Source organism: Camelus dromedarius, chromosome 25, assembly GCF_036321535.1.
Source record: "Camelus dromedarius isolate mCamDro1 chromosome 25, mCamDro1.pat, whole genome shotgun sequence".
In the NCBI taxonomy this organism is placed as follows: Eukaryota; Metazoa; Chordata; class Mammalia; order Artiodactyla; family Camelidae; genus Camelus; species Camelus dromedarius.
This window is the reverse complement of record NC_087460.1, coordinates 2,961,778-2,985,106: the sequence shown is the minus strand read 5'-3', so window position 1 is coordinate 2,985,106 and position 23,329 is coordinate 2,961,778. Positions and strand designations below refer to the sequence as shown.

The following is a 23,329-nucleotide window of genomic DNA, read 5'->3' as shown; positions in this document are numbered from 1 at the left end:
GAAAAGGGAGAAAGAGAAGCAGTGCGCTGACAGCAGGGGCAGAGCACCTCTGGTACCCACGCTCTGGGGACCTGGCCGTCCGATGCTCAGAGGGACAGCGTGGAGCAGGGAGGTGACCAGGGAGAAAGACCAGAGCTGGCCAGTCTCACCGTTTGTCGTGAAACCCACCCGCGTTCAAGAGTGAAAGGGAGAGTGTCGGTAATGATGCTGGGACAAGGGCCGAAGCCAGGATGTCGCGGGCGCATCGTCATCCTCACGACACCCAGCAGGCATTGAGCGCCAGACAGGGATTTGCTTGTTTAAGCCTCACTACGTCCCTGTCGGGCAGGGACTGCGATCAGCCCCATTTTATAGGAAAATTAAGTGAGGGACAGAGAGGCAAAGCAACGTGCCCACCATCGAACAGCCAGTGACTGGTAGCGGCAGGATTTGCCCCGGCCGGTTTGGCTGCCCCAGAGCTCCTGATGTTTTGGCCCCTGTCTTCCCTACACGTGCTCTCAGCGGCCGATTTAGCACAACTTCATCCGCGCTTGGGCTGGGGTGGCGGGGAGGAAGCGCCCTGCAGCTCCTGTCCGTGCGGTCTCTGCACCTGCTGAGTGCCTCTCTGGTTCTTTCTGCCTGTGTAGACGAGGTCACCACCACCTATGGACTAGATCAGACACAGGAAGGCCCTCTTGAAGGCCAGTGCGGGGATTGGGTTCCCAAAACCCTTGTCTACCTGGGTGGACTCGTGGGGGCCACCGTCTGAGAGACAAAGTGACATTCAGGGCCTCTCTCGGCTTGAGGACTGTGAACTTTTCTTCGGGGCGGGTCCTTCCGGAGACACTGCCTGCCCTTGGTCTGTTGGCTCTGGCTCTCAGCCTCTGTTTCTCCAAATGTCAGCGGGCTCTTTCTCCCCCTGCCTGCTTGTCGGCTCATCCTTGATGGGCCTGCGTGGCCGAGGGAGGCGGTCACAGGGGCAGCAGAGTCTGACCCTGGCGGTGCTCCGGGCATTTCTGGGAGATGCAGGGAGGGAGGTGGGAGCAGATTCCAAGGGTCTCTGACCCCACTGAGCCTGTGCTGAAGGCCCCTTATTCACGAAGTAGAGCAGCCCTGCCTGGGGCTGGAAAAAATGCTGAGCCCAAGAGACGGCGGGAGGGTGGGCGCTTGGCAGCAAGGCTGGTTGGCTAAGTCCCGGCCCCCTGCTCCGGCCCCCGGTTCCGTGCTCTTCCGTGTCCTGCTGGGCTGAGCAGAAAGTTGAGCCGGGCAGACTCAGCGCACCTGCTGTGGGTGTGCCGGAGCTGCCGGCCGGGATCCAGCGGCGCGGACGCCCGCCTCCGGACCTGCGCCTGCATTTCTGGTCCACCGGCTTCTTTCACTCCCTTGTCAACCCCAGCAGCCCCAGGGGAGGGAGGGGCCGGCTCCAGCGGCTCAGTTACCAGTGCAGATAGAGGAAAGTCTCCTCTTACCTGGGCCAAAGGCTTCTTGTCACTGTACTTACTTTAGCCACGGCTCCGTGTTGTGCTCCGGGGTTTGCCGCATTCTGCTGGGAAATGGATGGGAACTGAATCCACACAAGCACCCGCCCTTGCCCGCTGGTATGGACGGTTGGATTGGTGCCGAGGAGGGGGAGGGAGACGCACTTCCTGCAGCCCCATCCTGAGCAAACACGGGCCTTCAGGAACCCTCCTCCCACTGCGCCCCGAGGCCAGGTGCACAGAAGTGCACGCTGGGAGCTTGGCTCCAGCGAGCTCACTCGGTCCTTATTACGCCCCGAGACAGAGCTGCTGCGATCTCTATTCTCACGTGGTGGGTGAGGGCCAAGGCCTCCACGCTGGAGTGACTTGCCCGTGGCCAGGCAGCTAGTAAGAGGCTGAGCTGGGATTTGAACCCAGGCAGCCTGGCCCCAGGACCACGTCCTCAACCACCCCCAGCCCGCCCCCCTGAGTGCTGAGTGCAGGGGCAGCTCTGACTCTCACCAGCCACTCGCAGGACTCGCCCTCTCAGCCTGCACGCCTTCCCTCCTGGGTGAAGTGGGGACAGCAACCTGACCGTCCACCCCAGGCGAGCTCAAAGTGCGAGGCGCTCCAGGCCGCGCCCTGCTAGTCATGGTGGCTTTGCCCGTCGTCTGGGGGGCCTCCCTCTTCCTTTGGTCCTTGCCCGCGTGGTGCCAGTCTTGGACTGAAATTCCCCAGACAGACTCTCTCACTTAATTGCCTTCTGCCTACGCAGCCCCTGCTGTGCGCCCAAGGCTCTCCGGGGATCTGGTTTAAGAAGAGATAACGTGGTCCCCAGAAGTTACTACTGGGGAAGAGCTACCACCAGGAAAGACAAACGGCTCTGCATCGAACCTCTGGATCTCTCTCTGGAGCCGAGGCTTGTGGTGGCTTTGGTTTCCGAGGCTTCGGGAGTTGGGGGTAAGTGGACGTTCTGGGGACAGGTCATCTCCGTGCCCCTGAGGGCTTGGCTTGCAGAGCCTGGTGCACAGTCCCCCAGGTGGAAGGCGACCCGACTCTCCTCTTCGCTACTTTTGTTTGAGTGTCTTCGTGGGCTGACAGTTGGGTTTTAGGGTATTGTTTTGTTTTTCAGCTTGTTTTGGTGACCTGGTCTTCTTTTATTGGAGGGAAATGTATGTAACATAAAATGGACCACCTTAACCATTTGTGAGCACACAGCAGGGCGGCGGCGAGAACAGTCACCGCGTTGCGCAGCCGTCACCACCAGCACCGTCGCAGGACCTTTCTCATTTTCCCCACCGACGGGTCTGCTATTAATCTGGGCTCCAGGAAGGCCGCCGTCTCGCCCTGTCTCAGCTTCCCCACGCGTAGCAGGCTTGCCGCCAGAAGCCCCCTCCGCCCTGGAGATCTCTCTGCTGCTGTTCCTTAGACTTTCTGGTTCTTTAATTCTCTGCTTCAGCCGCTGAGCTTCTGAGAGACCGCCCTCCTTCGGGCTGAGCTGTGTGCTGAGCCCTTGACATAGCACCCAGCCTGTTTCTCCCGGTGGTCCTGGGAGGTGGTTACTATCCACCCCTCCCAGATGATGAAGCAGCATCAGAGGTGTCGCATAGCCACGGCCACAGTCGTTTCTGAGCCAGGATTTGATTCTGGACGCTCTGGTCTTCCTCCTCCACTTGGACGGGGTGTCGCGAACAGCGCAAGCACAGCCAGCCCGGGCCCTTCCGTCCTTGCCTCCTCGGCAAGGTGCCAAGAGCTGGCCTGGGTTCAGGTGTGTGTCCTGCAAACCATCTTCCGTTAGAGTTCTCAGCTGGAGCCTTGAGCCAAAAAAGATTTGCTTGGAAATAGCTTAATTATGTACCATAGATAAACCACTAATGGAATTGACCAAACTGCTGAATTAAGCTTTCCAGCTAATTACACTCGTGCCATAAAAATGTGAGTTTAGCTTGGACCAGGCGAGAGAAGGCGCGGCTCCGCTGGCCGCCGGGGGCTTGGGTCACCAGGCCACTCCTGATGACGATCCGCTGTGCTTTTCTGTCCCCTCCGGGGGCCTTGCTGTAACCCGACTCCGCGTCTGCTCAGGGCAGGTAGCTGACTCCCTGCCGCGGGTACCGCTGAGTCCGTCTCCCACCTCTCCAGGTCCTCATTCGGTCCTCATTATGGCCCCGAGACAGAGCTGCTGTTATTTCTATTCTAGCATCTTTAGCTTCTGCGCCGTGTCTCTCCGGCACGTTTCTTACTGCTTGTCATCACCCCCTCCATGAACTACAGTAACCCCTGTACTCAGATTTTGGGGGTTCGTCTTTTCTTGGGGCTCAGGGTTCTGGTGTCTGCAGATGTTGCATGCTTCTCAGAAGAAAGTCAGCTGCAGAAGCAGCAAGGCTCCCAACAGACCCCCTCGTGGGCCCCCTGCAAATAACAGAGTAGACTGATTGCCAGACACTGTTTCTAACCTAGGACTTTGCATCCCCATTTTACAGATGAGGAAACTGAGGCTCAGGGAGGTTAAATCAATTGAGTTCACACTCCTACTTCTGGTCTCGATACCTCTGTCACAGACACCTCACTGTGCTGTTGCTCCCTGCATAGAGCTGACCTGGTGGATGGAGGCCTCTGCTTGCTACGAGAGCTCTATTAACCCACCTGTAAAATGAGGGCAGACTCCCTGACTCCACACAAGGTGCACTGCCCCAGGCATGGGCCAGGCAGAAACACAGGAGCGTGGGGAAGTCCAGTTAAAATTCTGCAATGGAACTTCTTTTTAAAGAATGCAATTTTAATGCCTCAAACCACAGCTCAAATCAGAAACAAAGACACAAAAAGGAACTGCTAAGTGAAATGAATGTTAATGAAAAAAAATTACTAGGCCTCCATTATGTAATCACACATTGCAAACCAAAAATACATTTTTTTAAACACACGAGCCCTATTTACTGGAATTAGAAATAGAATAAAAAGCTCTAATTTGTACTGAGTAGCAATCCACATGCCACATCCGAATGTTCTGACACTGTAGGGACTAAATCAGTGTGGCGTTACGGAATGTTAATGCCCCAGATAAAAAAGCCCGAAAAACAAAAGCAAAATGGATCAGCAGATACACGCGCCTACTATGTGCAGTGCGTTGCACGGGGAGAAAGAACAGGTCGTAATACCTGTTTTGACAGCGTGGGTGACGGCTGCCGGGGCAGCAGGAGAGGCTGGTCTCTGGAAGGAAGCAGGCTTTGGGGCGGCTTAACTAGGTAGGCGAGAGCGGAACTGGGCCTTCGAGGATGGCAGCCTTCAGCAGATGGGTGGTGGCAGGAGGTCCTGGAAGAATGTTCCGTGAGGGTCCTTCAGTCCACCTGGGTGGACAGTGTCTGCCGACCAGTCTGCATGGAAATTAAACGGCGGCGCTCTGCCCTGGTCCTGGGGTGCGCCTCGACCCTTTCCATGTTTCCAAGGTTGACCTCTCCCTCCCGCTGGCCTTCGCTGGCTCGGTTTACCATCTAAAAGCCCTGAGGAGCCGGGGTGCAGGCTGGACTCTCTGAACCCCCCTTTCCTGTAGGTAGAGAAGCCGTACAGAATTAAGCACGGTTGGCCCTGCCTGGGCGCGTGGGTGTCTGTGTAGGGCCTTCTAGAATCTGCATGGCTGTGGGGTGTGTCGGAGGGGCCGGGCTCCAAGAGGCTGGGGCTAGTGCTCAGAACCCTGCAGGAGGTGCTGTGGGGCAGTAGGTGGGGCAGGCGGCCCCACCCTCAGAGACTCACCGTCTTGGGACAAAGTTATCCGAACAAAACAGAGAGAAGGCCAGGTGAGACCCTTTGAACCACAGGCCCGCTGTTGAATTCTTTCCTGTCTGCTGCCCGACGCCTTTTCAGGCCTGGTGATAGGGCCAAAGGCACCTTTTCACAGGTGGCCATGTCCCAGGCCTGGTGATGGTGATGCAATGGAGGTGCTAGGGTTTGAACCCAGGACCTCGTGCGTGCTAGGCACACACTTGACCTCCCCGCCTGGTGCCTTTGACCGTCAGGGTGAGCTGCACAGTCCGGTTAGGGGCTGGGGGCCCAGGCAGCACCCCATAGTCCAGAACCCTCTAGCCTGCCGAGGCCAGACTCTCAGCTGGCGGTGGGAAGGGTCAGGGCTGATGGGACCCCCAGGAGCCTGGGCTCTGCGTGCGTCCAAGCAGCATGGAGACAACACACCCCCCAAAATCCAGTGGGAATCTGAGGCTCGGTCGTCTTCAAGAAGCAGCCCACACCGGTGTGTCTTGTTACCCAGAACTCCTGCCCTCCCTTTGCAAATGTTTGCCCAGGGGTGTGGAGACTGCGTGTGACCACAGATAAGAGAGGGCGGAGGGCGCTGGGTGCCAGCAAGTGTGGACGTGTGCGGCAGACACCCGTGAGCTCAACTTGGTGCGGCCTCGGTCGGCTGGTTCACGCGGCGCCTCCCCTGTACGAAGCCCTGAGCTCCGAGAGGGGTCGGTTGTTCGCACCCGTCGCGTGGAAGTGGGAACCTGGAAGCCAAGCAGCTCGCTCAAGGTCATGGCTGGTCAGTGTAGAAGAAATCCAGACGCGGGCACCGGGCGCCGGAGCCCCCGCTCTTAACAGGGTGAGTCGGGGACCCCGACAACGATCCTTCAGGTCGCCGGAGCCCCTTGCAGTCTGCACAGCGGTCCGCACTCCGCTCTTGTATCGTGGCAGCAGTCAGTGAGCCTCGTGCTGGGCGTCACACTCCCTGACTGTGCTAGCAAATGAAACTACGACCATGGAAACACTGAGTAAGTTGTAAAGTGCTCTACAGTGTGGTGTCATTATTGGCCCCAATGTACAGTTGAGGAAAATAAATTCAGAGAGGTTAAGTGGCTCGCCTGGAGACACACAGGGGACAAATGGCAGAGTAAGGATGCCTGGAACCTCCAGACGAGTGCTGCTTGTTTCCTTGACGTCTTCGAAGAGAGGCTGGTTCTGGGTTTATCTGGGTTTACCCGTTCACCCCCCTCAACAAATCGTTACCAAATGAAAATGAGGCAGAGAATCAAAAGGAGACCAGCCTAACTTTTCCATAGCTTGGCTTCCTTGTCGATATGAAAGAGAGAGTGAAGTGAAGGGTGGAGTTGGGGATGGTGTCGTGTCCGTCAGCGCAGGGGCTGGGCTGCAGAAACGGTTCAGAAGCTCATCTATTGCAGTCTAGTCAGTTTACAACGTTGTGTCTATTTCTGGTGTCCAGCATCATGGTTCTGGCATCCACATACGTACATATATTCCTTTTTATATTCTTTTCCATTATAGGTTACTACAAAATACTGAATATAGTTCCCTGTGCCATACAGTAGGGCCTTGTTTATCTGTTTTATATACAGAAGTTAGTATCTGCAAATCTCGAACACTCTATTTATCCCTTCCCACCCCCTTCCCGCCTGGTAACCATAAGTTTGTTCTCTATGTCTGTGAGTCTGTTTCTGTTTTGTAAATAAGTCCATTTGTGTCTTTTTTTTTAAGATTCTACATATAAGTGATATCATATGGTATTTTTCATTCTCTTTCTGGCTTCCTTCACTTAGAATGACAATCTCCAGGTCCATCCATGTTGCTGCAAATGGAATTATTTTATTCTTTTTAATGGCTGTGTAGTATTCCATTGTATATACACACCACATCTTCTTTATCCAGTCATCTGGATGGACACTTAGGTTGCGTCCATGTCTTGGCTGCTGTAAATAGTGCTGCTGTGAACACTGGGGAGCACATATCCTTTCTAATCAGAGTTCTCAGTGGGTCCACTTGTGTGCTGTTACCTCCTGGTTAGCGGCAGAGCCCTGGGAAGCATGTGGGCAGGACAGGCCATCTTGCCCCAAGGATGGACCAACATGTATTTTATGATCTCATAAAGCTGAGAACACAAATTATTTTAAAACTGTGAGTTAAACTGGAATCTGGGATATGTCCCTGGGGCTTATGTGTACGCATGCAGTATTTCTAAAATAAAGAAATCGTAAGTATTGGGTTGGAAATATCGTAAGCTTGCTACCGAAAGGATGATAAAGAAAGCTCTGCACATCAGCTCTGCTGTGCAGATTCACATGATGTGAAAAACAAGTGGAATTCTCTCTCGCCCCTGAAGCAGAGGGAGGAACCCCTGTTGCTAACCACATCTTAATTACTTGTTTGTTTATTCATTTTTGAAGAGATAAGAGATTCACATTTGTTTCATACCTTCTAGATACAGAAGCTGTGCTGGGAACATTTACAGCTGGCTGTTCATGTATGCTTTACAGAAAACTTGCTTATGAATTTTTAAGATGAGGGTTTCCAGATTCTGAGAGATTAACTCGATTTAAGTTTCCCAGGTCCTAAGAAATGAAAGCAGGATATGAGGATAAATCTGTCTGACTCCCAGGGGCTGTCATTTCTTCAACGACTGAGAAAATCAATTTTCATTTTCTTCGCTTTTCATTCCTTCTTTCTTCTCAGATCCTCCATCTAGAATCTCTTTTCCTCCTGTCTAAAATACCCCTTTAAAAAATGTCCTTTATTGAGAGTCTGCTTGGCAGACTAGAGTTTTGTTGGATAATGTCTACATTTCTCTTATTCTTAAAGACTATTTTTCATCCCAGCCTTGTTACGCCCCATCTCAGAGCAGAAGGGAAGGAACTCTGCTCGCTGTTTGCTTGAGCAAAGCTTGGAGGGCCTTGGCTGCTTGGAGACCAGCGTAAAAATGAACGAGACAGTGTGAAGTACTGCTCTGTGACATGTGTCATCTCCACAGAAGCCCACGAGGACCTGGCATTCTTATTCCTGTTTTATAGACAAGAAAACAGTAACAGACTGAAGTCACCTGGCCAAGATCTGTAACTTCTCCGTGGCAGAACTGGTGTCTGAACCCAGGAATTTCTGGCTCTAGGACCTGATGTTTTAGCCAATATATTATGCTGCCTCCAAAGTCTTAAAAAAAAAAAAAAAGATGTGGTTTCCAGTGACCTCTGGGTTGTCAGTGGTGGCGTGGTGATGACAGCCATGACAGAGAGAGCATCTCTGAGGATGGGGAGACAGTGACACGCCCCAGAGAAGGGACGGCTCAGCCTCGTGGTCTGCCACAGGATATAGCGAGGACTTGGCTCCACTGCCCCCTTGGCTCCTTCGTCAGACATCCGTGGATCAACGTCCGAACGCCAGGCCCCGTGGCAGAGAGGATGGCGGAGCCACACCCTGGTCCGTGGAGCCGAGTTGGGACAGGTCAGCAGAAAGCTCCGTGCCCGCCGGGTACACGGGTGTGTCAGGCTGGGTCCCGATGTGACAAAAGACACAAATTCACTATAGAGTAAGGTGGTGGGTGGTTTTCGGCTGTCTTGGGTCCATCACTGAGCGAAGGAGGAAGGAAGTAGGGCCGGAAGTGGAGGCTGTGAGTGGAGGGGTTGGGCCATCCTTCTGCTCACAGTGCAGGGTGGGGAGGCTGGCAGTGTCTGCACCCCGGAGCCCGTGGGCGCTCGGAGATGGGCTCAGCCAGGGTGGAGGGGTGGCCGGAAGGAAGCCAGCCTCCCTCCTCGCGCTGCTGGCCAGCTGAGAATGTCTCATTCCTGGTCATTTGTTCAGCGGCTGAGCTGGTGTGTCCCCGTGGGCCACTGACCCAGGAGTTCGTCTTCCGCAGTGATGGACTAAGCCTAGCCAGCATGGGGGCAGGGGATGGGGCCAGGACGGCACAGCTCACAGGTCTCCGGATTGGACCTTTGAAATCACACCTCAGCAAAGGGGCTGCAGGCTAGGGCTTCTGGGCAGGGGGACACGTCTTTCTTGTTTTTCTGTCTTTCATCTCCGCCAAGGTTGCACACCTCCGTCGTCTCTGTGGTTATCTTAGAACAATAGGGGGTTTTGCTTTCTGTTTGTTCTTCCTCGAGTGTGGCGCTAACCGCAGCGGCCTGCAGGCAGGCAGAGGGCGAGGGCCCCTTCCTCTTCGTTCAGACCCCGCGGTCCCCGGCGCAGCTGGAGCTGGGGCTGAAACGGACAAGACAAGTGGTGGGCGTGCCGGTGCTTCTGTGGCTGAGCCCTGGGGACTCGCTGCTTTCTGGTGGAAAAGGAGAGTTCGGAGTCCTGACGGAGTCCAGACACCAGGACTTTCTAGGGCCACAGTTGCGTGGGCTAGCAGCCCCGTGGTCCCAGACCCGTCTAGTCCTCAAGGAGCTTAGTGACAAGCAGAGGAGGAAAGTGTACAGCTGACCTGCCCTCTTGGGCCCGTTTCCTCATTCGAGAAATGAGTGAGGTTGGACTTGGTCGGTATTCCCGATGGGGTCGGTGCTGCCCCTTGGAAGAGTTCAGTGTGCAGGTGAGTCACCTGGCGGGGGTGGGGGAGGTCTCCTGAACCAGTGGGTGTGGTCCGAGGCTGAAGAGTCTGCATTTCCAACAGACTCCAGGTTCTGGGGGTCCAGGGGCCACGGTGCTCTGAGTGTTGAAGCCCAGAGGGTGTTTGGGAAATCTGTGGGGTGGCTTGGGGTAGCCACGTGACTAAGAGATGCCCTTAGCACTTCCTGGGGGTGGGCTGGGGATGCTGGTGCACATTGGCCCCATCAGGGAAGAATCGTCACCTGCCCTGCCCACGTCAACCTGAAATAAAGAGAAACCGGTGGCACCTTTACATAGCAGCCCTGAAACGTTTGCAAAGAAGGTATGCCAAACGCTCGATGGCTCAGGAGATGGTTGTTTCAGGAAGAGAAGCCTACATGGAATAAAGGCCAGGTCTTGATGTGACCAGATCATTCCCCCACTTCACACATCCTGTCTCGTTCAGAGCATCCCACAAGCATACATTCAGCTGAGAAGGGTTTCCATGCAACGTGGAGCTACCCCAAAAGCGAGGAAACCAGATTTGTATCAGGAGGCTCGAGGCTTCATCTAACAGATGTAGACATAGGACAACATGTCATTAAACTAGCGGGGACACAGGAGATGTCACCATGTCCATGAACTTCTTTATAGACTCTCTTTTTGAAATAGTTTATATCCTAATACGTGTGTGTGTGTATATTTGCAGGTCAGTGGTAAGAAATCTCTTGCAAAACTCACATATGATAATCATCTACTTGGGGGCTGCTTGTGTTTCCCACTCTGACCCCGACGTTCTCGCTGGAGATCTCCCAGAGAAACTTCTCCAGTCCCTCCTCTCCCCACTGCCTGAAGGAAGAGGGTAGTGTTTCCCAGGCCGTCTTGGTGCTGCAGACTGAGGGTGCGCCTCCCCTCTGGGTGGAATTTCCAGACCAGAGAGTTGTTTTCCAAGACGCTTCGTGCCGTGCCTCAGCAGGGCACAGGCCATGACGTGACACTTGCACAGGCGGCTCCGCTCCTCCCTGCTTTCCCCGCCGCCACACCCAGGACTGAATCCGGCGGGTCTGCGCCGCCCGCTCGGTGCAGGCGCTTTCCTCCCTGTTAGCAGACACAGACAGGCCAGCGGGGTTGCCGTTTCTCGTCTTCATGCTTTTTCTTCTGTTGTCCTCCGCGCTTTTATTTCCTTGTGCCCCTTCTAGGGGGGGTCAGGTCTACTCATTCGTCACAAGCAGGTGTAGGCGTTGACTGCCCGGTGATGTGTCCCAGGGCGGCCACGTGTGAGTGCTTCCTGATTGAAATGTGTGTTATTTTGGCATAAACCACTCTCCCTTTACTCCTTTTTATCACAATCAGAGCTAAAATGTGAAAATGTTTCTGACGGACTGGCAGAGTTTTCCGAATGCAGACACACACAGGTTTCCAAACCTCCACCTCAGATGTCGTCCTGTGTGCAAGGAAACCTGAGGGGCTTCCCAGGGTGGGTGGAGGGGGGAGGAGCCAGGCGCTAACCGGCCCCTGACCTGTGGGGAGGACCTGGAACCCCCAGAGCGAGCTCCGCTCTGCAGGGACGGGTCGCCTGGGGCTGCTGCCTCCCCACACGGCCCCGAGACCGGCCGTCGCTCCGTTCCACAGGCAGACGTGGGGTGCTGCGTCAGGCTCAGCACCCAGGAAAGTGCTGGGAGCCCTGCCGGGACAGGACAGGCTGGCCTCGGGGCGCTGAGGTCCGGCAGGAGGGAGAGACATTCATTTTGATGGGCAGAAACACTAAGGAGGGTCATAGTCCCTGAGAACTTACCTCGTCTGAGGGTCTCAAAGGGCATCTTGTGCAGCCAGGCCCATCTGCAGAAGAGGAGACGGAGGCCCCGGGAGGGGAGGAAGTTGCTGGTCAGTGATGAGGACAGACAGATCCTACATCTCACTCCCAATTCTGTTTCCCTCTTGGCATGGGGAGTTGATTCCCGCTTGGGTCCGGGCCAGTTTCGTCGACGTTTTCGGGAGAATGTTCAGGTCCAGGAAGTTTTCAAGGCCTGCAGTGGACGGGAGAGGGGCAGGGGCGCCCACCCCTGGGCTGGCAAGGGACTCTTTCCACCGGTCCTACTTCTGAGAGCAGGGGCTCGTTCGCGGGACAGCAAGTCCCTGTGGAGGCTCTGTCCCTCAGCTGACGTCAGAAACAGCGAGTGTGCTTTAGAAGCAGCCGAGGAGCCATCCAGGCTCGGGTGTCGGCACTGCCTCCAGGCTGTCCCCCGGGCTTTTCCTCACCTCCACTCTGACCGGTTGGGCCAGTCCAGGTCCCCACAGATCCCCGCTGCTCTAGTCTCCCCATTTCTGTGAGGCTTCTGTCCTCCACACAGTCCTCAGGCTGTCCTGGCTTCTCTGACCACTGGCCGTACCACCTAAGGCAGGTGACTAGACCCTTCTGAGCCTCACGGGTAAATGGTGCCACACAGGAGTGTAGGTCAGACCAAGGAGGACCACGTCCTCTGCACCCAGCAGAGTTCCTGGAACGTATTAGCTGTCTAAAGGGTGCAGTGTTCTGGAACCCACAAAGAGTCCTATTACTGACAAAATAAAGAATATTTTGAACCAAGTTTGAAATTAGAACCAAGTTCCTCCAGGAAGCTGTGTGGACTCCTGTTCTGTGCTGGTCGTCGTGCTAGCTGCGATGGTGACAGAATGAATGAGCTGTGATCCCTGACCTCCAGGAGCCAAAAACTTAGTGCAGGGTAGACTTGAATGCAACCAAGCGTAACGCAGTGTGATACAGTAGCAGCAGACCCAGAGGGTAGGAACACAGAGTAGGAGCCCAGTCCCCAGCCCCGCGCCCATCCACGTGAGGGCCCTCACATACTGTCCTCCCGCCCCTGTCGTGTCCTCCCCCTGCCATGGCCGGGGGCCGCTTCATGCTGTGCCTTCTGCCTGGAATAACCCCCATCTCCTCCCTGCCCAAGATTCCCCATCTTGCAGAGCCCGGAGACACACCCCATCCTCCGCAAAGTCTTATCACCCCGATCCTGTATAATGTGCTGAATTTTCCCTGAAAATTATTTTATCATATAAGCAACAAAAAATATTTTATCATATAAGCAATATATGTTTCTCATAAAAAGAAAGATCAGTGAATATAACAAATAGTAAAGAAGAGAAGAAAAATCACCATCAACTCAATAAACAGAGATAATTACGTGGGGGTATATTTCCTTCCCATCTTTTTTCGGTACAACACACACACACACACACACACACACACACACACACACACTCTCACACTTATTACCCTTTCCCCGTTCTGCCTTACGCTTTAGTCCGTCACACGCATCCGTCTCCGTCAGCCTGGGAGCTGTCGGCGGGCACAGGGGATGTGCAGCTCACTCTGCATCCCTGTTATCAAACACAGCATCTTGCATCAGGCGCCTCTGTAAACGTTGGCTCCCGAGAACCACGAGGTGCGTTCATCTCGCCTTGGGATGCGGCACATAATTATTTTGAGAAGGCATGTCCTGGTGCCGGCTGGTTGTTAAAACCTCGTATGCCTTCCTCAAGCACCAGTCACCGCTGGCCAGTCAAGCACTCTGCTGGGTGGCTGGGGACGGGAATGAAAATCCGTAAAGATTCAGCAAGTGGCCGAGACCCGGGTGGGTGATTAAGTGCGTCCTGCCTCCTCCGTGGGGCTGCATTGAAAGCCACTCTACCCTTGTTGTCGGACCGAGGCCCATTTCTTGCGTTAGAACGACATAGTTGATTCTGGTACATCTTTCTTTATTCTTCTTGATTAAAAATAGTGTTGGCAGTTCCCCGGGGCGGGGGGGGGGGGCAAGTGGGGGGAGATTTTCTTCTCTGGGAAATCAGATTTGGTTCTAAAAGACTCTTGCTTTGATTAAAATTCAGAAGGCTCTTGAGCTGGAGTTAGAAGTGGAAATGACACAGACTCTTCCAAAAAGCTCAGTGGTGGTGGTGGTGGTGGTGGGGGCGGGAGGGGGACAAGTCAAGAGGGGAGTTTACTCAGCGGGCCAGGCGAGGGCAGAGCAGAGGGGTTCACGGGAGCCGGGGCGGCAGACAACTTCAGGGTCCCTTCAAGGCGCAGGTGGAGAACGTGGAGGCTGGCGGTGTACTGAGGACCTTTTTGGGAACAAGATGTAAGCACTTCCTCGGTGTCGATGCTGCAGGACAGTAAACACAGATGTAAGGGCAAGGAGCCCGTGTGCCTTCTGAGAGTCGTGTTTGAACACGGCAGGATGCTTGTTACTTGGACGGCTTTGCTCGTTCACGGGGATGTGGTGCCACAGAGCTGTTTCTGGAATTAAATCTCTCTAAGGGAATTTCGTCACAAGATCAAGGGGAAAGTCTGCAAGGTTTTGGCTACTGATGAAAAGCATCTAAAACCAAGTAAAATCAAAGAGAACCTTAAACAAACACAATATTGATTCGGGTGATGGGAGGAAGTTTCAGCCGGAGAGGCTCTCTGGGGACCCGGGAGTGGAGAGGAGTGCGTGGGAATATTTAGGGCTCAGGCTCGCTGTCCCCGCCAGGATAAAGACGCCGCTGGTTTACGCAGTGCAGGGGAGGGTCCAAGCTGCCGAGGCCCACGGAGGCCAGTGATTTGCCCAGAGCTCAGACGCTGGTGGTGACGGGAGGGGAGGTGGATTTTCAGAAAACCCCAAATCGAGTTTTCTTTCTCAACTCTACATTGCTGTGGGAAGTAGAAGGATTCAGTTGAAAGACTGTAGGTTTGGGATGCCCTTGGTTTGAAACTTGCTGTTTCGGGACAAGTTTTTAGTATTTTTTTCCAGACTCAGTTTACTCATGAGAGTAAATCCCAAACGACCCCACGCCGGTCCCCACTTACTGGAGCCTGACCCCCAGCCCTGAGAGTCTCCTCCAGGCCTCACACCCCCCCGGGCTCCTCCCACATTCAGGACCTGCCCTGGGGGCTGGGGACACAGCAGTAGCCCTGAGGGACAAAGCCTCGGCTTCAGGGAGCTCGTGTTTCGACCAGGGCTGGCAGCAGATGTGCGTGTGAGCACTGAGCACGTGTCCTTTCCGATATCCTTGCGGCCACCGGGGAAGAAGGAAAGGGAGCAGGCGAAATTGGCTTTATTAACATTTTATTTCACCCAAGGTGCCCCCAGGGCAACCACTTCAGCATCTAGTTGGCCTGATACTTTGTGAATTAGAGAACTGGGGGATTGTTACAGCGCATCTCATTTTGGACCGGCCACATTGCAGCGGCTGGACAGCGTCGGGCGGCTCCCGGCTACCAGGTTGGACGGTGCAGTCCTGGGGCTCAGGATAAGAACCCGCCACCCCACCCCCCTTCCGAGGGAGGGAAGCAGAGGGAAGGGCTTCCCTGCAGGCCCCGCCGCCCTCAGGAAGGTGCTGCCAACGCAGAAAGGGCGGCCCCGCCCGGGGCGCTCTGCTGGCTTCACCAGGGAGAGAGACACCCACAGCCCGAGTTCTGCCCTGGCCTGTGGGCTCAGGCGAAGGAACAACACCGAGCCATCCTCTCTGAAGTAACAACAACAGCAACAATAATAATAATATAATTAGTACTTAAGGAGCACTGAGTATCGGCCAGGCCCCAGGCTAAGCTCTGTCTTACTTTCATGGCAGCTTATCGAGAGAGGTGCTCATGGGACCCATTTTTTTTTTTACTGACGTGTAGTCGAGTTACAATGTTTGGTTCGTGTGCACAGCAAAGTGATTCAGTTCTACATGTACATGCAGACATTTTGTTTTTCAGGTTCGTTTCCATTACAGCTCATTACAAGAAATTGAACAGAGCTCCCTGTGCTCTGCGGTGGGTCTGGCCCGTGTTTAACAGGGGAGGAAAGAGGCTCAGAGGAGTTGGGAACCTGCTGGGGGTCTCACACAGGCCTGGGACTTGAACCCCGGGCTTCCTAAAGCCAATGCTTCATGTTCTTAAAACAGACGAAGCACAGGAGACCCCGGGTGAGCTCAGCTTCTCTGGACCTCCGTCGTAGGGTCTCCCCCTCTGCTCACAGGCCACACTGCAGAGTCAAAATGCTTCAGAGAGGAAGGTGACCCTGCGGGTGAGCCGGTGTCCCACGGAGAGGTACACGGGAGACGTCCCGTATCGCAGGCCCAGCCCTCCACCCGCCGGCGTCCAGGAGCCGGGACTGTCTCGAATCCTTATGACAAACAAGACAGCACCGGCTTTGAGGCCAGACGGTAACAACATGTGTGTCACAGATGGGGCACCAGCTCACAGGCTTAGATGGCAGAGATCGTGGTGGCCTCTAACACACCCTGTGAAAGCTCGCTGTCCTTACTATATGGTCGTGACCGTTGTCACCACTTACACGACGGTGCGGCCAAGGGGCTCCCCACAGCCCAGAACCCCGCGGTGGTGCCCGTAATCTCAGAGGGTAACTGAGAATGTAACGTGACTTGATTGTCTGCCCCCAGTGGGTCCCGGCACCTGGTTGAACCTTGTTCACAGATGTATTGAGTAGACCCCCGTGCGCAGGTGAGCTAATGAGCCAGGTGTCCTTGCCAGCTCTCTCTGCGCTGAGATCATCTTTATGTTCCACCTCGGGTGGCTGGCCGCACTCGTGGCTCTTCAGAGCACAGTCAGAGAGACACTTAGAAGCCCTCAGACGTGGTGCAGGGGCCAGGACAGGTGAGAGGCTGGAAGCCCAGTGTCCGGAGGAGAAAGGGCCCGGGCTGGGCTGGGGGTTATCGGGGCATCCTCGTGGCCTTGCTGAACGGGCTCACCCTGAAGGGCATCCGGATCCCACTCACTCCCGGAGGCCCGCACTCAGTGCCACCTCCTTCCCCAGAGCCTTTCTCACAGGTCGGCCCCCGCGCCTCCCGAGCCACCTCCAGTGTCCCGCGGTGCGGAGGGCCTGAGCCCTCGCTGCGACGTCGAAGCCCTGCCCTGGGCTGTCTGCTGCGTGTGTTCTGTGTGGTTGCGCTCTGTCTTTCTGTGACTTCTCTCAGGGACAGTCGCAGACTGACTTGTGACATCCCTGGTGATGTGGTTGGTGGACACTCCTTCGGTCCAGAGAGGGTCTCAGGGGCTGTTTCATCACTGTCCGTTTTCATCGGGCTGTGTGGGCTGCCTCTCCATCCGGAACAGACCTCCTTGGAGAGCTGGATCTTGTAACCGTGGCCTCCGACTAGGATGTCTGCCCGGCCTACCTGGGGGCCTCGGTGGCAGCGCGTTGCTCCGCACGCAGGAAGAGCCAGTCCCCAAATCCAAACAGCTCCCTCTGAGGCCAGTCATCCGCCTAATACCCTTTACTTTTTTTTAATTTTGTTTTTATTGAAGTGTGGTTGATTTACAATGTTAGCTTCAGGTGTACAGCAAAGCGGCTCAGTTATACATATACCTACATATACACGTATTTTTTCAGATTCTTTTCCATTATAGGTTATTACGGGAAATTGAACACAGTTCCCTGTGCTGTACAGCAGGTCCTTGTTGTTTATCTGCTGTACATATAGTCGTGTGTATCTGTTAATCCCAAACTCTTAATTTACCCCCGCCCCTCACCGGCCCTCCCCCCTTTGCTAGCCGCCGTTTGTTCTCCACGTCCGTGAGTGTGCCGCATCCTCAGACCGAGTACAAGACAGTGCCTAGAGCCTGGCAGGGGCTTAGCTCAGACGGTAGTTTAATAAAGGCAGGTATGGGGCAATTAGCTTGGTGTCTGCGGAAGAGGCAAAGGTGGGGGGCTGGGCAGGAGAGAGGCAGGAGCTGGAGTGCCCAGTGGCGTTGGGAGGGCCTCAGCTGTGCAGAGATGTGAGGTCAGCTACAGAAGGGCATGTGGAATAGCGGAAAAGACTTTGGCCTTGACGTCAGGGCCCCGAGGGGCAGGCATTTTCCCGAGCTCAATTTTATTTTCTATGTAACCTTGAGAAAGTCTTGTGAGGGCTGAAGAAGATATTTGTTGTGAATTCACTTTGTAAACCAGAAAGTGGCATGGCAAGACGTTATCCATCACCCTGAGATCTGGTCCCTGCCTACCCATCCAAATACATTTCTTACTCATTTGATTTAGCAAGGCCAATCCAATCCTCTTACTTAAAAAAAAAAGTTTTGCCCCTTATTGCAAAAATAACACATTGTCATAAAAAAATGTTAGAAAATACAGAAGAAAGTCAAGAGAAATCATCTCTGAAGATAACCAGCTAGAGCTAACACTATTAATATCTCATGTATAGCCTAAGTGGTTTTTCTTTCAGTACGTGTGACCGAAGCTTCTCGGATGTCGTGGCTGGGGGCAGACAGGGCAGCACTCCACTCTGTCCCCCCAGGGCCCTGGCTCTGTATGGCTGCTGCCTGGGACACATCCAGGGGGAGGAGCCTCCCCACCCGGGTTGCTTCGGGCGCCCGGGCATCGGTGCCAGTGACGGGTGCAGGGAGGTGACTCAGGGAGAGGGCTGTCTTACTCCGGCACCGAAAACACTTACTGGGCTTACGGATTTATTGTTTGTCTCTCTCCACTGGAACAGAAGCTCCACTCAGTCAAGAGCTTGCTGGATTTGCCATTACTGCCTCTTTGGCACCGAAAACAGTGCCGGCACATCACTGAATGGATGGGTGAGCGCCCAAGTGCTGTGCCACCTTGTACAGAAAAGGGAGCATTTGCCTCGATGAATTGTGCACGTGAGCCGGAGGGAGGCCACGGTCACTGGGGACACACATCTGGTCGGCCAGATCTAGCTGTGGTTGGAGCTGGAGATAACCCCAGCCTCCTTGGCCATCACCGCTGTTCCCTGCGGTCTTGGCAAGCCTGCTGGCAAGGCCTGCTACTCAGCACAACGCTGAGCATTCTCCCAGGTCCCTCTCCGCGTTCACGTCCTCGCATCCCCAGGCTGCCCAGGCAAGGATGCTCCTCTGCTCCCTGTCCCAAAGCCGGCTCCTCCGCAGCATCCTCAGCCTGCTGTCCCCGTGGGGCCCTTAGGCTTTTCTGACAAATGGGACTGCAGACCTTCCTTAGCGAGGGCAGAGGCTCTGGCCGCAATGCTGCGTCTCTGTCTTCAAGGGTGAGCTTCAGGGATGCAAACAGCACTTGGGGGTCGGATGCAGGGAACTTCTAGAGCACTGCTGAGAGCCGGGGCTGCTGGGTGGGGGGCTCAGATAGCCCTGACGCTGTTGCAGAAAAGTGTTACAGCTCAGTTGTAACAGCAACCTGGATCTGGGCATGAGACCAAGCAGCACTCGGAGGGTTGGAGAACTCAGGTTTCTTACGCCAGCGGGCCCAGAGAAGTTAGCACTCCAAGCTCTGGACCCCGTCTGTAGGTTTACACAGGCTTTTATAGGCTGCCAGTTTACACTTTGCAACATCATATGCAAATAAGGTATAACAAAAGTTGACTAATTATTAGGAAGAAGCTTTGTAGAAATGGGCCAATCAGGAGGGAGAGAAATAACCAATCAGGAGTGAGCTCCATGCAAATGAAGCACTACAAATGGACCAATCAGGAGTGAGCTCAGGGAACCAATAGAATTTTAGGGGTAAGTTCCACTTTCCTAGAAGTAAGCCTTCAGAGGCAAAAAGTGAGGTAAAGCTGCTGGGCCAGGGAACCGGATGGTGCTGGGAGGAGAGTAGTGGCCCTGCCTGGGGGTCCTGCCGGTCTTTTTTTATGGGGCTTCCCACATCAAAGCCACCCCCTTCTCAAGCACGAGGGTCTGCCCCCACCGGGCGGGACACGGCCTCCAGACTTCCTGCTGCTTCCCTGACACCTCTCCAAAACCTGGAAGGAGACGGGACTAGGCCTGCTTCCTTCGGAGACGCGGCAGCCCTACTTGGGGGGGGGGGGGGGGGCGTCTCCCCCCGGTTTTCTCTAAATTGCCGTAAAACTCCTTCCACCACGGCCCCAGTGGAAAGCACGGGGTTCTCGTCTCTGTCCGTTTCCTCGGTGGGATTCAAATCGCTGGCAGCACACATGTCCCCAGACTGGAGTCAGCCACCCTCTGAAGAGGATGTTGGTCTATTTTGTATGTAGTGGTTTGTATCTGCTGATCCCAAACTCCTAATTTATCCCTCCCCACCCTTCCCCTTTGATAATCATAAGTTCGTTTTCTGTGCCTGTGAGTCTGTTTCGTTCTGTAAATAAGTTCATTTGCGTCATTTTGTTTTTAGATTTCACATGTAAGTGACATCAAACGACGTTTGCCTTTCTCTGACTCACTTCACCTGGTGTGATCGTCCCTCGGTCCCTCCATGTTGCTGCAGGTGGCATGATTTCACTCTTTTTTTTTACGGCCAAGTGGCACACATTTTAAAATGCACTCTTGCTATGTCTGTGTGCTCAGCATCATCAATGAGCCAGGTGTTCTGCTAAGTGCAGGGAGTAGGATGTGGTCCCTTCCCTCCAGGCACTTACAGGGGTGTGCGTGTGTGTGTGCTGGCGCGCGCGCACGCACACATGTGCTCACACACCTGTGTCCCGGGGAAGGACAGGCAAGTAAATCTTTACAAGTAAATCCAACAGCAGGTGTAGGCCCCGGAGGCTGTGGATGCCCAGAGAAAGAGCGAGTTAAGTCAGACCGAGGGTCGGGGTGACTTCTCAGAGAAAGCGCCCCTCGAATGGGATTCTTGAGCATTTGTAGGACTCAGCTTAGACAAAGGGGCGTGCCAGCTGAGGGAACGTGTTTGAAGAGGCCGAGGCATGAAAGGGGCTGTGGTGGGACGGGGGGAGAGGACGCCAGTAAAGAGGTGGGGCTGCGCCCGTGTGTTTAAGATTTGTCCTGAAAGCACTGAGGAGGCCTGCTCCTCTCTGCTTTACTCGGGGCCCCTTGGCGGGGCTGTCACGGCTTTGCTTACCTGTTTTATTGGAAAGCAGTTTGTTAGTATGCACTAAGAGCCTTTACAGTGCGCGCGTGAAACGCCCTTTGGCTCGATGGCGTCGCCTCTGGCAATAATGACACTACTCACCACCGACGCGGTGCTCGTGGCCCAGGTATCGTAGCAGGTATTTCTGAGACCCTGTACATATTATTTATAAAATCCTTACAACAGGTTTGCAAAGTGGGGATCGTTGGTCCCCTTTTACAGACAAGGAAACTGAGGTTTTAAAGAATTAGGCAGATTTAGGATCGAATCCATACTCTGTCACTGCTTAGCTGTTTTCCTAGGACAAGTTGCTTAACCTCTGTGAATCCCTTCCCGGAAGTAAAAAATAATCATAATGCAAACCAGCATTACAGAGAGGCTGCCCTTTATTGGACTATCCCTGCATCTGGATTATCTCAGCCAGAGCTGGCCTCCAATTTCCTGAGCATTTAAGATTCAATGGAAGAGCCAGAGTCACATGGCAGGGAGCGCCGAGGGCAGTGTTTGGCTTTGGGGGCCACTCTGAGAGCTGTTACTTCTGCGCGTCTTCTACCTCCCTCATTTGCATCTTGTCCCCCCGCGAGAGTACAAATTCACAGAGGAAAGGGGTGGTCTTAAGTGTATCCTGTGTCTCCCACGGCATCTGCCCGGTTCAGTGCCTTGCCTGGGCCCAGGGAGAGCCCGAAGGTAGCTTTCCCAAAGCAGATGGGACACCATGGCCCAAGGGGAAATAGGGGCTTTGAGAGTGAAGAACTGAGAGCTGCAGCAGGAGGGTGGACACAGGAAAGGTGGGTGTTTAGGGCTGGAGACTTGGCAGGGGAGGTTTGGAACTCAGGGGGCCTGGGGGCACGTGTTCAATAGCACGCATGCAAAACATTCTCACTCTTGTGGAGTTGAGAGAGCCTTCGTCTTAGGCTGCGTTCCCCAGAAGCACATCCCCAGAGAGGGCTCCACTTGCACATGACTTATTAAGGAAATGCTCCAGGAAGGCCCAGTAAAGGCGTAGGAGGCAGGACGGGAGCGGGAGGAAGGCAGAGTGTGAGTGGGGCAGAGTTCCAGTCTCAGCCGGTCTCACAAAAGCGCAGACCCCAACTCAGACCGTGTCCCGTCTGGAGACTGGGGGACAGGCGTCCCCACTTCTGCGCCAGGTGGCATTGGCTAAGGGCTGCTTACAGGTGACCCAGAGACTTCGGGCCCCCCTGGCTCTGTGCCTGCGGACAAAGTGGCTCCGTTAGCTCAAGGCTCACCCTTCTCAGAGTGACAGGTGCCCGGAGCTAGAGGCAAAGGTGGGGGGGGGGCGGGGGAGAGGGCAGCGCACAAGTACTGGAGGGGATGCGATGGGGCGTCCGTAGTGTCGCCAGGGTAGCGGCAGCCTTAACTGTGCTCAGCTGATGTCCCTGCCTTGGAAACCACTTTGCAGCTTCCTCGTCTGCCAGCTGGGGATCGTGTCAGCTAACTTGCCCTTATCACAGAGTGAGCGTTAAAACAGCGTGAAATGAGAAATGAGGGGCGCACAGAGCCACGCTGGCGACAGTAAGTCATGATGCTGAGCCAGGGGCCGTCGCTGAGCCTTTCCCCTCCAGGCCCAGAGGGCGCGTGAGCGCTGGGTCCTTGACCGTCTTGCAAGCATCCGCCCTGACAGCCTTTGGAAAGAGCTGGCTCTGCTGGGAGGGAAGCGGGCACTTTTTTTTCATGTTGGTAAATTTTGTCTCTAATGTACGCCAGTCGCCTTGAAGTGCATCTCATTAGCCACCAGCCCTCCCGCCGAGGCTGTGTTCCGCTTTGATGTGCTCATCAGCCAGGAAATATTGAAAAGCTAATCATAATAGGACTTAGCTCTTCTAAAATGCCTTTTATCTTCAAAGTGGTTTACAACCACTAATTATTGGGAGAATTAGGGTGAACAGCCACCATATCATGGGGACCCCAAACCGCTACCGAGGCCTTTAATGTGTCTTCTGATAGAGTGGGAGGACTGTGAACGGGGCTGCTGAACAGCAGTCATCCAGGCCCGGAGAGTTACGTCACAGAGGTGGGCACAGCTGTCCCCGTCTCCCTTGAGAACACACGAGGAAATTGGACCCGTCACATAAGCCACAGCAGGCAGAATGGAGAGTCGCCCTCCCAAAGGGGCTTCTTTTATTTTATTTTTTTTAATGAATTTATTTGCTTTTTCTTTTTTCAGTAGAGACGCTGGGGATGGACCCCAGGACCTGGTGCGTGCTAAGCACATGCTCTGCCCCTGAGCCGTCCCCTCCCAGTCCCAAAGGTGCTTCTATACCCCTGCCCCTTTATGTGGGCTGCTGGGGCATAAGGCCTCCCCGGTGGCCTGGGGTGGGTGACATCCCGCCACGGGGTCCCATCCCGCTGGGCCGTCCATGACAGATTTAGGGGTTTCTTGATTGTATCTCTCCCTGTAGTGTTTTTGTTGCTGCTGTTGTGTTGATTTTTGTTTCAGAGTTTGTTTTGCTGGGATTGTACCTGGGGCGGAGGAAGCACATTTGGGTTCCGATGATGATGAGAATGCTAACAGCAGCTGACACTTGTAAGGTGCTGCCCTGCCTTCCCGGGACAGGGGAGGAGAGTGGGGCCCAGAGAGGGTGGGAAACCTCTTTGTGGCCACACAGCCAGGGGCGCGGGTGATCCGGCCTCGGACTGGGTGTTCTTGCCCACCTTGGTTAAGGGGCCTGTCGGAGAAGGGGTGGGAGTCTCTGCAGCCCACCATCCTGCGTGTCAGAGAAGTAAAGGACAAGCTGATGCGGAGCAGGGAAGGTCCCCTTCCCGGACGGACCTGGGCTGACA

At 54.7% G+C, this 23,329-nt stretch overlaps 1 protein-coding gene across 5 annotated transcripts in view; it reads left to right on the top strand.

Annotated features, from left to right (window-relative positions):
• CRACR2A (calcium release activated channel regulator 2A) overlaps positions 1-23,329 on the top strand; it is a 96,033-nt gene that overhangs the window by 3,263 nt on the left and 69,441 nt on the right. The window contains exon 2 of one of the 5 annotated variants that reach the window (XM_064478941.1): positions 2,212-2,396. The exons of 1 other annotated variant lie outside the window; for it this stretch is intronic. Coding sequence is in view for 2 of the 4 variants with exons in the window: in XM_064478939.1 (XP_064335009.1) it covers positions 8,606-8,648 (43 nt within the window). In the remaining 2 variants the exon portion in view is untranslated. Of the gene's footprint in view, positions 1-2,211; positions 2,397-8,351; positions 8,649-8,885; positions 9,733-23,329 lie in introns of those variants that run through there. 3 more of the 5 variants (XR_010377774.1, XM_064478939.1, XM_064478940.1) reach the window with 3 other exon arrangements.